This window comes from Mustelus asterias, chromosome 12 (assembly GCF_964213995.1).
Source record: "Mustelus asterias chromosome 12, sMusAst1.hap1.1, whole genome shotgun sequence".
NCBI lineage: Eukaryota > Metazoa > Chordata > Chondrichthyes > Carcharhiniformes > Triakidae > Mustelus > Mustelus asterias.
The window spans coordinates 103,587,783-103,602,457 of NC_135812.1; the positions used below are offsets into that span (position 1 = coordinate 103,587,783).

Here is a 14,675-nt window from a genome sequence, read left to right on the forward strand (position 1 = left end):
TGAGCTGAGTATCTGATACAACCTTCTCTTGTTTTTGCTTTATCTGCTCTAAGCGGTCAGGGGTTATGGAGATGAGAAAAATATCAGCCATGATTGAATGGCCTAATTCTGCTCCTATGTCTTATGCTGTTTGATCTGTGGGGAGGAGGGTTGGGTTTGGGAATTCCACCCTCTCACTTTGCTCTGAATCCTCTATCTTTCCACTGAATGCTTACCATCGCTCTGACATCGATTTACCTTAAAGTAGCTATTTCCAGTCCACTTCTGTCAAATCACATTGCAGCTCAGTAAAACTGCCTTTTCTCAATTTAAAACCATCACAGTATTAGCATAATCTTCTATTCCCTTCTCCCTTATATCTAGCTTCAAGAGCATCCAAGCATTCTTTTAAGAGGGTTAGGGCTAAGGAAGACAAACAGATACATAACTTAGAGTATAAGAAAAGTAGCATTTAATCCAGAGCAAAATACATCTGAAGAAAATTAATATTTTCACATAAATATAACTCAAAGCAAACAAATTAAAAGGTGAAACACATTTATTTAACAAATTTGTACAAAGCTAAATTATTTTGATCACTTCAATAGAATACAGCACATCACTCTCCTGTGATTTTAGCTGACGTAGATTCTGCAGACTGCTTTCAATCTTGCTGAGCTGAGAGCAAAGTTTAGCCTGCCAGAGAGGGGGGTTCAAAAAGGGTAGATAAAAATTAGCAGCTGCAGTAATTCTGAACATGCTCAAGATCACAAATTACATTTCAGTACTTGTCCAGTGTGTAGCACGTGTAGACATCTTATATTTTTGCTTTTGTAGTTTGGACGGAGTGACTGTTCATGAGCTGGCTCCTCTCACAAACATTTCTGCCTTATTCTCAATCTCAAGGTAGAATCGTTCGTTCTGCCTTTCCTCAAATTCCGAGGTAGGACAAATCCCAGCTCAAACTGTTCAGGCAGCCAGTCTGGAGAGATCACACCAGTGCTGACCCACATTGAATACATCCACCTGCTTGGCAAATTTTAAATCTTCGCTCACTCGCTGCTCAATACTATAGATCCCAATTAACTCCCAATTCTGTACATCTGGCCTCATCTTTTTCCACCTTAACTGATACTTGGAGAAACACGAGTTCATAGAACCGTAGAAGAGTTCGTTAAGCCATTAGCATGGATTCCCAAAACACCTGCCATAACTTCTCAATCTCTCAGAACATTTAGAAGACAAAGGATTGCTAAGGGAAATATGGGTTTATAAGGATTTTACAAAAAGCCTCTGATAATCTATTGAAAAGAGACTCACGGCAAAAACAACACCTGGAATTAAAGGAAATACATCTACAAAGACAGAGTTGGAGGTCAGAAAGGACAAGGTGGCGCAAAGGGAAGATCCACAGGTGAAACACGATGGTGGGTGGGTGGTATTTGCTCAGGGTCTGTGCTGGGGGCTTCAGTTACCCAAAAATAACCTGGATTTGGAAATGGAGGAAACAATAGGAAGTGCTTAAACACCAAACTGAAGGATGTACAGCAAATTGTGGCTAATGTTACAAGATATAGGGGGTTAGACAGACTAGCAAAATAGGCAGGTAAATGACAGTAAAAAGGGAAAAAGAAGTGCATCTTAAAATGATACAGTTTAACAAGGAGTAGAGTTAAGTAGATTAAAAGGTGGCACCCTACAAGTAGATAAGGTCATAAAGGCAGCAATCTGAATTTTTGATTTCTATCATAGGGACACTGTAAACAAAACACGTGATAATGTTTTGTTCGAGGTCTTTGTAGTGTTGCTAACAGTTTTGGCTAAGTCACTGAACAATGGATGTAAAATAATTGGTAATGGTGCAGTTTAAGTTCACCGGGCTAAAATGGGGTTGAGGTTTTCTCTCATTAGAGATGAGGGTTAAAGCGCTTAATGACTTTTCAGATTTCCAGCATGCACACTGGTCGTAACTTCCTCAGAGTGGCCATCAGCAGTGGATTGCCACTGTTTACCAACTTACCTGAGCTTAAGTTCTCAAGTGCCTGCCTCGGCCGGCCTCCCTGACTCAGACCGGGTGAGGCTTGTGCAGCAAAGCTCTTCCCTGGCTCCAGCAGCGAAGTCGAAGGAGGACATCCCCTGCCCTTGTTTTCAAACAGCATTAGCTGTGGTAAAGCAGGCGAGTTTAAGTGTCCCATTGAAAATAAGAGACCAGGGAGAAGGTAAGTTTCTAAGGTAAGTGAATGGGATGTGGGGGTTCAGATATCAGCAGCAAAGTCAGACATCGGTGGTAGAGATGGTGGGGGCTGTCCTGTTTGGGGCTCAGTCTGGGTCTAGTTACACTGAAGTTAGAAGTAGTTCTTTCCTTTCTTACTCTTTCAGAGTCCCAAGGAGTGTAAATCTGGCAGAACCATCTGAAGTTAGCTGTTTAAATCACTGTCAGATGGTCCCCAGTGCAGCACCATTGTCCAGGGCAAGTTAGCCCTTCTGGACAATTGCCAGGTAAACCCTCATCTCGGAACGTCCGAGAGGGATTCCCTGGCACATTCCCCAACTCCGACATTAGGGAGCCAGGGTGTTATGGGCCATTCTTGCTATGCCAGGTTAAAAGTCAGACTGATAGACATCTTCGAAGATTCTGAGAACAGTATCCACTAGTCAAGGAGACAGTGGAGGGAGGAAATAAATTTGGTGAAAAAAAAAAATTAAGGAATAAAGTTAGAAAAACAATCTGAGGGGGTCGTCAGAAGTGGAAACCTCTCCTTCAAACATTGAAACAAAATCTATTCTTTCAAAAGGAAATTGGATAGCTGTTTGAAAATTATTCTTAAATGGTACGGGGAGCGAATACAAGAACAAGATTAGATCAGTTTACTAGTGTCACAAGTAGGCAATGAAGATACTGTGAAAAGATGACTGAATTGGAGAGGATTGACTGAAAGGAGAGAGACATGAGACAGAGAGAAGTATAGAGGAAGTTGGAGAAAAGGCAAGATTAAAACAAACCAAAAAATGATTTTTGGGCCATACTGCGTCCTTCTGTTCCCAGACTGAAATGGAATGTTCCGGCCACTAGATACCAATCCAAAGCAAGTTTTTTTTTTGGACAAAGTGGATCAAGTTCCAAGCAAACATTTATATTCAAGAGGATTACTCGCTGTATTCCAGCAAGCCTTGCAGAGTGAATCTGATATCAAATACTAGCTTGTACCAGAGGTCGTAAAATGTGCTTACAACACATGTGGAGCATACCTGGGATCTGATGAATTTGTGGAGGTGGGTGATTAACCCGCGTGCCTCTGTTGCCATCACCAGCACTGTAAAGTGAGCGTCCAGCAACAGAGATATCCAGTCCAAGATCTGAAACAATGCCAGTATTCAGTTAATGTTCACAATTTCCAAGCATTGACAGTAACCAGCAGTTGTTCTATTCAGCTTTATTTGGCCATTTTCCCCCAAACAGGCTCAGGCCCACTGGCTGTTTTTGGAGCTAGGTGCACCACAAGCATTCAAACCGCTTCTCTTTGCAATACATGTGTTCAGGATAAATAAAACCATTTAATTACCAAATTGCACTATGCTATTTAAATATAGAATCTCTACAGTGCAGAAGGAAGCCATGCGGCCTATCAAGTCTGCACCATTCTCACTGACAGAGTATCTTACCCGAGCCCTATCCCCGTAACCCCACACATTTACCATGGCCAATCCTCCTAACTTGAACATCTTCAGACTGTGGGAGGAAACCAGAGCATCTGGAGGAAGCCCACGCAGAAATGGGGAGAACATGCAAACTCCATAGTCAGCCGAAGCTGAACCTGGGTCCCTGGCGCTGAGAGGCAGCAGTGCTAACCACTGTGCCACTGTATGTTTTATATTTCTCAGGTTGAGGGCATTGAAGATCCGTTTATCTTACAATCTCAGTGGCCCTGAATAGGTGGTAGTGAGTCTTGTCCTGAGTCACTGGGGAAGGGATTAGGTGAAGGCTCTAAAGCCTTGAATTGCCCATCCAAACCTTTCTGCCTCTCCACCATCTTTAAGCCAATCCCAGGACCTATATCTTTGACCAAGATTTTCGGTCACCCATCTAAAAGATCTCCGATGTGGCTTGGTGTTAAACTCTGTTCAATAATTGCTCCTGTGAAGCATGTTTAAAACTTGTTACGACACTGACAGCACTATACAAATTACTACATATTGCCAGGCAATTCAGAAGCCAATAAGAATCAGACAGTCATGGAGTAAAGATGGGGCTGGGGACAAGTGAGAGGAAGGATATGGTTGAACTTTTTATATCTTTACAACAAGGTGCCAGTTTCTCTTTTCTGATGCTAGCCCACAGACTGCAAATTTGCCAAATGTTATTTCATATCCTGCCTGGTGGAAGTATGAATGACCTCTCGACTGCTGGTCTAGTGCCAGAACCATTATAATATTTACTCAGCACAATGCAGAATTGAACTTGCTCAGTTTGTATAGTTACTATATAGAATTTACAGCACAAACAGGCCATCCTGCCCAACTGGTTACTGTTAGCCTCCTCCCAGCCCTCTCAATCTAACCCGACTGGCATTCTTCCAATCCTTCCGCCCTCATGTACTTATCGAGCCTCCATTCAAACGTACTTGTGCAATTTGCCTCTGCTATCTACGTGACAGTGAATTCCACATTGACCAATCTCTGGCAACACAAAATGTGTGACTGTTAGCTGGCCAAGATGGTTCCCTTTGTTCAAACGTGTAACTGAGTTCAGATCATAGTTGTTCTGACTGAGTGAAGGTCCATTTTCCTGAATTAACCATCAGACATTTTCCCACAGAACTATTGTAGGTTTGCATTTTTTTGCTTTTACAGCGTATCTCAAACGGGTAGGTACCAATTCTTTTACACTTTCCCAAACTCAAGTCAGTTGTTTAATAAATAATTGATTGAAAACAGCACACTATCTAATCGACACAAAACCGGTTATATCAGCACCAGCTGACTCAAGTAAAGCATAGGAAAGCTAAGATTTTACATACCTGATTAACTGTGGGAATCCTATCCCCTGGAATCTCAAAACTGATAAATTCACACTGTTTCGCATAAAGGTACTCCACATACCGGAGAAACAACTGTGGAAGACAAAGACTATTCACCCTGTGCACAATATCCATAAACGAACAAAGATCAGCATCACCCAGTGTTGGATCAAGCGCTTGCCTCTCAATCAGTAATACAGTAAAATCATTGCCCACCATTCTAACCCAATAGATTACGCACATTGATATGCAAAGTCTTATGTGTCTTTGGTGCTTACATTTTAGCAATCTTACATTTAAACCAAACCAAAATCATCATCATCATCAGTGCTTTCAGTTTTCTTGAGACAAGTAAGTAAAAATCAGGAGCAGAAACGGGAAAGTTAGAAGCACCTGACTTAAAGCTGCAAAATTAAAAGCTAAAGCTAAAAGTAATAAAATTACAACCTCCGACCCCACACTGTTAACAAATAAAATTAAAACGTTTTCATATCTGGAGGGAGAAATCAGTTTAAACCAATGAATTAAAAACCATGCATATGAATTTAGAGTGAGGCAGTAGGAAGATCCTCCATTTAAACTCACGTCGGAGGTAATTACCCCCCAAGTAATCAGATGATGTAAAGATCAGCTATTTCAAAGATGAGTGAAGAGGTGCCACTGAGACAACCCCAGGTCACTGAAACAAAGCACTTCTGTTCCCAACTTCTCTTGAGCACCCTGGTCAGTACAGATAATATCCAGATCAGCCACACTACAGCGAGTCACCGTGCAGAGGTCGGACACAGAAAAATATCTGCAAGGTTCCAACTAATCTGCCTTGACTGCAATCACTAAATAATTCAGCTACTCAACTCCACATACAGGCCATTGCATTTTGGATGGACTATACTTACCACCACTTGAGGAACAGAAAGATCTTTGAGGCGAGGCAAAAGGAAGGCTTCACTGTACGTGGACAGCAGAATTTCATTTCTGTACAGTTCAGTTAAAGAAAGCTTTGTACTAACATTTAGGTGAACAGCAGGTCTTGGTATCTTAAAATTAAAGGTCAATGTAAAAGAGTCTCACAATATATTAAAATCAATATTTGAAACTATCACTAGGGCAGCACAGTGGTTAGCATCGCTGCCTCACAGCGCCAGGGACCCGGGTTCAATTCTGGCCTTGGGTCACTGTTTATGTGGAGTTTAACGTATTCTCCCCGTGTCTGCGTGGGTTTCCTCCGGATGCTCCAGTTTCCTCCCACACTCCAAAGCTGTGCAGGTTAGATTGGGTTAAATTGACCCTAGTGTCAAGGGAACTAGCAGTGTAAATGAGGGTTATGGGGATAGGGCCTGGGTGGGATTGTGGTCGGTGCAGACATAATGGGCCGAATGGCCTCCTTCTGCACTGTAGGGATTCTATCTGATTGGCTCACCTGGGCCACCATGTTTGATTGGTCTAGCCTAGAGAAATCTTTCCTCCAATTAGCTGCTTGCAATGGTCACAAGCTATATTACATTTTAGTAATCGAATGGGTCTATCCAACACTTTTGTACGATTTGGCCTGCTGGAACCACAGAAGAAAAAAATAACTTTTGGTTAAGTTCGGCTGAATAAACTGACCATCTAAACACAATCTAACCCCTGCTGTATTATGTGAAATATTTTAATCTTGTGATTTCACACAATGACTGCAAAATCATTGATGTTAAAAGATTAGGTTCCTCCAGCGATCAGGATCCACCCTTCTTTGTTTTTGACAGCACAGACATTTGAATCGTACGTGTAAGGAAGTAGAAGTGGGTCCAAATGCCTTATAGTGGCCCACATCTCAGAGCAACAAGACAGAAAACAGCATTTAATTACCACTGGAAACATCCAGCAACCTATCTTCTGCTTCAGCTGTTTCTAAAAGGTGTGTGTGAAAGCTTTCATTCTATTGCATCTTCCTCTAGTTTCTAGGTCATACACCACCTGCAGTGAGGAGTGGAGAGTAATCCACCCCCAGGTTTCTGCACTGCTGCTCAAGTCAGATGCTAAGAGGACGTTGCAAGGCTGCCTCATGTTCCACAGTTCAACCAAACAGCATCCCAGGTGGAAAGTACAAAAATAATTAGCAAGAAGATTATCTGAATGGTGGCAGTTTAGGAAAAGGGGAAGTGCAATGTGGCCCCGGGGTGTCACAGTGGAACAGTCATTGAAGGTTGGTATTCAAGTACAGTTAGGAAAGCTAATGGCACGCTGGCCTTCATAGCAAGAGAATCTGAGTATAGGAATAAGGATGTCTTGCTGCAGTTATACAGGGCCCTGGTGTGGCCACACCTTGAGTATTGTGTGCAGTTTTGGTCTACTAGTCTGAGGAAGGACATTCTTGCTATTGGGGGAGTCCAGCGAAGGTTCACCAGGTTGATTCCTGGAATGGCAGGATCGACACATGAAGAGAGACTTCAGAGAGAAAAGGGCAGCACTGATAAGTTGGGCCGAAGGGCCTGTTTCCATTCTGTGAACCTATTGGACTGGATCGACTGGGCTTGTACTCACTGGAATTTCGAAGAATGAGAGGGGATCTCATAGAAACATATAAAATCCTGAAGGGACTGGACAGGCTGGATGTGGGAAGAATGTTCCCGATGTTGGGGAAGTGCAGAACGAGGGGTCACAGTCTAAGAGGTAAGCCATTCAGGACTGAGATGAGGAAGAACTTCTTCACTCAGGGTTCTGAACCTGTGGAATTCTCTGCTACAGAAAGCTGTTGGGGCCAGTTCATTAGATATGTTCAAGAGGGAGGTGGACGTGGCCCTTGTGGGAAAGGGATTAAGGGGTATGGAGAGAAAGCGGGAGTGGGATACTGAAATGCACGATCAGCCATGATCGTATTGAATGGCGGAGCAGGCTCGAAGGGCCGAATGGCCTCCTCCCATGCCTATTTTCTACGTTTCTACAAAACTGTTGTGGCAGAGGAATGGCTCACCTCACGATTCCTTACACTGCTTCATTGACTTTTGCTGACACAAACTGACAAGACAAGCAGCAAGACAGGTTCTTGCCTGGAGGCAGCCAAATCACCCAGTGTTGCTCTGACACTCCTCCCAGCAGCTGATTGCTGGAAAACCTTTGAGTAACCTGCTTGCCTTCTTTGTTGGGGATGATGCGAGGAGGAAATTTGGTCGTTACAAGGAATAAAACATTCACAAATATCCAGTCATATTTCACTGACAAGTAAATCTGTGGCCAAATCCCTGCTTTAGCACATCACAATCTAAACAATTTCAAAGGCAAAGCAAAGATCCTGAGATATGACATTCTTTTACGTTTTTTGACATGGGTAAAAGATACAGCAAAACTGCCCTTTTAAGGCTGACTGGACATGTGAATTTTCCATCAGCCTGCAACGGGTCATTGGTTTTTTTTCCATCATAGCTGTCCTCTTCCAGTAAAACTGGACTGAAGCCATTCTCTACAATCTCCATTTTCTCTTCTGCTTTTGAAGAACGCTGACCTAATTCAACATAGGAGGCCACGCTGCCCAAATCTAAGGCGATCTTTTCCAGATCTGAATCATTGACACTAAAGGAAAATTAAAACAAAAACAAACTACTTCAACCACCTTGAATTTCCATTTGCAGAATAATGGCAAGAGTGAATGCAAAAATAACAACTTGAAGTATGTTTAGGAAGCTTTACTGGGCAAATAACTGGGGTCAATTTACAAGCAGCCGGCTGAACAGTCTGATGAGACACTTCCTGCCAACGAGGGTTGGCCACGTGGGAAACTGTAGTGTGAACCAGGATCCGTGAGCTCTGCAAATGCTGCAGCACCAGTTACTAAAATACATTCTGCTTTCTTACAAATTACCATTCGTAATTGAGGCCAGGAGAAGAAGAACCCACAAGTCCATTCTTCATATTTACAGGAGTTTTGACGGGTGGATGGTTATTGTATACATGCACACAGACACTTCCAGCATCAACCAGCTCAGAGTATAATTGGATTGATAATCGATATGCTATTGTAGATGTCTAAGTGCATGGGTAATGAAAGTACTGTGTGACTAGAGCAAATCCAAGGACCCTAGTGTTCGTGCTTTCCAGAGCATAGTATCCACTGTTTGAAATAAAAATCATTAACTGCTTTCACGGGATTGATTGAACTTTATGCTTGTAAGAGCACTTAAATTAACCATTTGTAAGCTGCCCAAACGTTAGTTCAACAGGAACTAATTTTGGAAATCAGGTCAGAGAGCCCTGTGAATCTGCCAGGACTTTAAACAACACTGGTTAAATATTTATCTCCTACACTTTCTTGCAGCAAGAATACTTACCTGAGGAAAAGCTTCAAACAGGCACATGTAACAGCCTCAGGGATGTCGGGGAAGTGCTGGAGACAGAGCTGCAATATGAAATAGTCTGCTTCATCCAAGGCAACTGCCATTAGATCCGGACACAAGCTGAAAAAACAATTTATAATTTTACAGGACTGCAACTTTTTGCCTTACTTTCAAAATAAAGCCTCAACCTCCAATCAATACTGAATGCAAATTGACATGGGCTTAGGTGGCCCAGATCTCCTCAAGTCTCATGTGAACCATGTGGCCAAATAGGGTTAAATACCAAGGAATTTAGAGGTGGTGTTAAAAAGAAAAACCACACACACACTGGGCTCAGCACTTGGGAAGTAATCAAGCTTAATCACCAAGTTGAGGGTTCAGACTGGTTTTATGCGATAACTTTGCATTCAAAAGTAGAATGAGCGTTGCGAATTAGAGATATTGAAAATTATATGGAGTTTTGATAGAACAGATAGAGAAATACAATCTCCTCATTATCTCCTGATGATAACCAGGGCACACAGATTTGAGATAATCGACAAAAGAAGCAAAGGGAGGTTGGAGCTTTGTTTTAAATACAGTGCTTTCACTTCCTGAAAGAGTGCTGGAGGAAGCAGATTGAATAGCAATTTTGCTGAAAAGGAATTGGAGAAATTTTCAAATCGAAAAGTTTGCCAAAGGGAATGACCAAGAGACCAGGAGTCAATTATTTGCTCTTTCAAACTTCCGGCACAGGTAAGATGAGCTGACTGGTGTTGTTCTGTTCTGTATCATTTCATGATTCCAATTGACTATTTCAAACACACCTGTTTCAGCACAAGGACTAGTGGGTGGGTTTGATTATGATTTATACAAGCTCCCCCTCCCATCATGAAATCCACTTCAAGAGCCATAGCTCAGGTTCCTCAGCAGTATAATTGCTAGTGTTATGAAGCGGAGGTGGATCCCCCCTCTGAGAATAACACCTAACCACTCAAAGAGGAGTACCTCACCCTCATCATCTGTAAAAGTGAGTGTGAAGTGGTACGATCTGCTCTTCAGCAACTTTTAGTGGTTAAATCAAAATAACTCCCTGACACTCTCTCTAACGTCAACAAGTAACACTTCATTTATCTAACTAACAGTGAACAGTTTAACTAAACTATTAACAAACTGAATAAAACACGATTCTAATGGAATGCTGTTCAGATAAATACAATTCCCACTCATTAACAAAAAATAGAATTTTAGCCATTTTCTAAATTACAGCCAGGTTGTCTCTTCCAGATTATACTGGGCCTTCTCTGTTTATTCTTCTTTGCTATCTAGATGAGGCTTTGAGCTAAAAGCTATGAGCTGTGGCCAGTGGCAGTTGCTCTCCTCCTTTGTCACACTGCCCCCTTCCTTTTATACCTGTGATGACATATCAATATCCCCCACAGTAGTTGGTCCTTGGTTGCCAAAACCATTGGATTTAAATTTAATAGGTTCTTGGTATCCAAGTGTCTAATTCAAATTTGATTGGTTGACTTCAAATAATTCAAATGCCTGAAAGCCTGTTACCTTGGTAACCCTGCCGCTTGGCCTTCCGATACAAATGTTTCATTTTGGGCACTATCTGTACTTGCAGTTTTTAACCTGAGCACAGAAAAGGCATCACCTTTTTAAAGGAGCGACGCAATGCTTTTTCCTGAGCGTTTTACAATTTTACCGACACCAACCTACAACTACTCAACTTCGCAACACTAGCTATTAGATAATTTTATTAATGCCATGAATAACAATAGTATTTGCAGAGTTTAACAGAAAATCCTCACCTGTAAGAAAGCATCTGTGTCTTTAAAATGCTCTCTAGTGCTTTCTGGGGGTAGAACTTCACCTGTGCCTTACACCTGCTTACCAGGGTTGTAGCAATCTGTGCTATAATTAGCTGAGCATTGGATTGTTGCAGGTTTCTCAACAAATACTTTAATTGTTGATCTATTGTCTCCTTTGTACTAGTCTGGAAAAAAAAATACAATAAATTACAATGGTCAGTGACAATTAAATGCCCATGTATAACATACATAAGCAGTAGTCCATGCTAAGCCAGGATAATATTGTGACACATTAGTACCAGGACAAAAAAAAAGAGGGCTTTCTTTACAATCTCCACCAATATTGTCTGCATCTCAAAATACAGACCAAATGGAAATAAGTGGCACCGATATCAGAATGGATTGAATTGTCCGGGCTGTGGGAGGCTGAAGCCATTGGCTTAACCTTAACAGCTAAGCAAAATATACATCTAAACCATTAGGTATCTTTATTCAATGAGTACACTCCCTGCCTACAACAATGGCAGAAGCTCCGCTAGTTTGACATTTTGCATTAAATCAGTCTTCGGGTGTAAAATTTAATTTTATTCAAATGGATTTGAATGGCTTCATTAAAAGACGAAGATTTTCAATTAGAGTGATTGTACACATCCACAAAGGACCTGTTCGAGAAACAAAAAAGTAAATTAATTTTGCACTGCTATCTGATTAATGAGTTTACCAATCCCATTCTTTTCCTACTAAAGACCTATCATTAAAATGTTATTGAACGGAATACTTATACCAGTCCAAACAGAATCAAAATTAGACTTTAAAAATCTGAAACCTGTCAGACGGAATTTAATTACTAACACATTAGGTATTCTAAATTCATGGAAAAGTTGTGTGTTGCTGTCATGACTGAATACAGTAATTAGCTGGCAGTTAAAAAGAGACTGCTATAGCAGCAGTGAGGAGTGTCAATGAAGCATCCGTACTGTTTGCAACTATTTATTTAAAGAAATCGGTCCGCAAAGCACAGCCTCAGCCATAAAAAATCTTTTTAAGTGCACACCCTGTGTGCCAATAAAACTGGGGTATGGAAGAGGGAGTAAAAGACAACACAGCTCCAGGGTGAAACACGGTGGCATAGTGGTTAGCACTGCTGCCTCACAGCGCCTGGGACCCGGGTTCGATTCCCGGCTTGGGTCACTGCCTATGTGGAGTTTGCACGTTCTCCCCGTGCCTGCGTGGGTTTCCTCCGGGTGCTCTGGTTTCCTCCCACAGTCCAAAGATGTGCTGGTTAGGTGCACTGGCCATGCTAAATTCTCCTTCAGTGTACCCGAATAGACGCCAGAATGTATTAAGGGTGAAAGGAGAAAAGTTTAAAGGGAATATTAACGGGGGGCTTCTTCACGCAGAGAGTGGTGGGAGTGTGGAATGAGCTGCCGGGTAAAGTGGTAAATGCGGGGTCACTTTTAACATTTAAGAAAAACTTGGATGGGTTCATGGATGAGAGGGGTGTGGAGGGATATGGTCCAAGTGCAGGTCAGTGGGACTTGGCAAAAAATGATTCGGCACAGACAAGAAGGGCCAAAAGGCCTGTTTCTGAGCTGTAAATTTCTATGGTCCTGTGGTTCTAATATGGTGACTCTGGAATTTACGCAGTAACTTCACTGCAGTGTTAATGTAAGCCTACTTGTGACTAATAAATAAACTTCACTTTACAAGTTAACTATTTACATCTCTGGCTTACCTGAATCTCGGTGAGAAATTGATCCAGAGGGAGAGGTTGTGGTTGGGGGTTCAGATCTTGACTTTTCCTGCTTCTGAGCTGCAACGGAAAATTTAAAGTTAAGAAAAATCTGCATAACAGTTCTTATTCACATCTACCTAACTTGTTGGGTGGGAGATCCATGGAATTGGGCAGGACATTGATTTTACACTCTCACCTGTGTCACTTATTGGCTTCAATGGAGCAAAGTCAGGTGAGCTGTAAAACCAACAGTGCCCCAGAACCGCTGAGTGACGGGATAGATTAAAATTGCTCTCAACTGGCAAGGTATAAAAATCAGGAATCCATCTGCTTGCTGAGTTTCTCACCAGAGAGTTAGGATAAATTTTCTTCCCAACTGTATGAATTAAACAGCAGATTTACAAACACAGGATCTAAATTCAGTTATTGCTTGTTTTCCAAGAAACAGTCCATGGTGTTTGGAATTATGGCGCCCTCTACATTGAAAACGTGACTGGCAGTCCAATGTAATCTTTTACCCCCTGCCCTGCTCCAATCTGCACAATTCCCCATGCAACTCATCCTTTATCCAGACGTAAGGAACAATTTGCTCAATTTCACATCATCGCAGGGTAGTACTGAGCGCCTGCTCTGAAAATTAGTCTGGATCTTGAAACAGAGCGATCCCACATACAACCAACCTCACCGCACCAACTACCCAAACATAACTGATGCATCCCTTCAAAACAGCATTCCATCAGAAGATTGACCAAAGGAACAAAACACTCACAGGCTGTAGTCAGCAACACTGCATGTCACTGGACACTTGCTCATGTACAAGAGGAGAGATGCAAAGTATTTGTGTGACGGTAACAACTTAGCTAAGGAACACAAAACAGGGAAGGTGTATGTTTTGGCCGAGAAGATGTTGGTACGTGGCCAACATGGCTACTTCCACATACCAGAGCGCATGGATGTTGATTGACGCCCATGAATTTTTTCCACATATATTCTCACCCCTACACATCTCCTCCCTCAGTTATCAATCTTCTACCTCCTTTAAAAGACCTTCATATGTACATTTCAAAGCTTTGCACACAAGCACACCACTCCCAATATTTTAATTAGCCCCAAGCAACAACCCACGTACACTAATCCTCGCTGCCAACTCTTTATATTACAATATATCGAACTGTTTTGTGACTGCAGTATTGCACTTTAGACTGTGGATCTCCTTTTCCACTGGGTGATGAATCCATGGTGTTCTGTGGTCAGTGTCTTAATCACAGTCACAACCAGATCAGTTCCACAAGAACAATTATTAATATCTCTGCCCATTCTTCCCCCTCAACAATTTATTTACTTAATGTATATTTCAAACTTTCTACCTAAATTTTTATTTATAAACATTCCCTGTATTTTAAAACTATTTATGCCCTGTGGCAATGTCAGAGCTACTCAGCTTCTCTGCTCTTCCCAATCCAAATATTGTAACATTACCCAGCCCTTTAGTTCGGTGACCAGAATCTCCCCCCTCCCCTGAACTCGTTGACTGCTGAATCCCAGCCCGTTAAGCTGCCTGTTCTCATGACATTCTCCGAAATATTAGCCACATCTGGCTGGAATGGGAATCCAGAAGTGGCAAATTGCATTTCTGATTGGGAAATAAAAAGACAAAACGATAACTCGGTTGTATTGCATTTGACCTCAACACTTGGTTGTGCATTTGGTGGTGAAATTGTAAGATGAAAAGCAGAGTCAGAGAGAGACACACAGAGGTTTACAGCATGGAAACAGGCCCTTCGGCCCAACTTGTCCATGCTACCCTTTTTTAAAAAACCCATAAGCTAGTCCC

General features: G+C 42.0%; 1 protein-coding gene across 1 annotated transcript in view; it reads right to left on the bottom strand.

Annotated features, from left to right (window-relative positions):
- Positions 1-520: 520 nt before the first annotated feature.
- Positions 521-14,675, bottom strand: part of nol11 (nucleolar protein 11) — a 28,270-nt gene continuing 14,115 nt past the window's right edge. Inside the window, exons 11-18 of the mRNA XM_078225779.1 lie at positions 12,842-12,919; positions 11,107-11,291; positions 9,305-9,430; positions 8,319-8,549; positions 5,894-5,972; positions 4,998-5,090; positions 3,229-3,336; positions 521-675 (exon numbers count right to left, since the gene is read on the bottom strand). Of these exons, the coding sequence (XP_078081905.1) occupies positions 562-675; positions 3,229-3,336; positions 4,998-5,090; positions 5,894-5,972; positions 8,319-8,549; positions 9,305-9,430; positions 11,107-11,291; positions 12,842-12,919 (1,014 nt within the window). The 3' untranslated portion in view covers positions 521-561. The remainder of the gene's footprint in view (positions 676-3,228; positions 3,337-4,997; positions 5,091-5,893; positions 5,973-8,318; positions 8,550-9,304; positions 9,431-11,106; positions 11,292-12,841; positions 12,920-14,675) is intronic.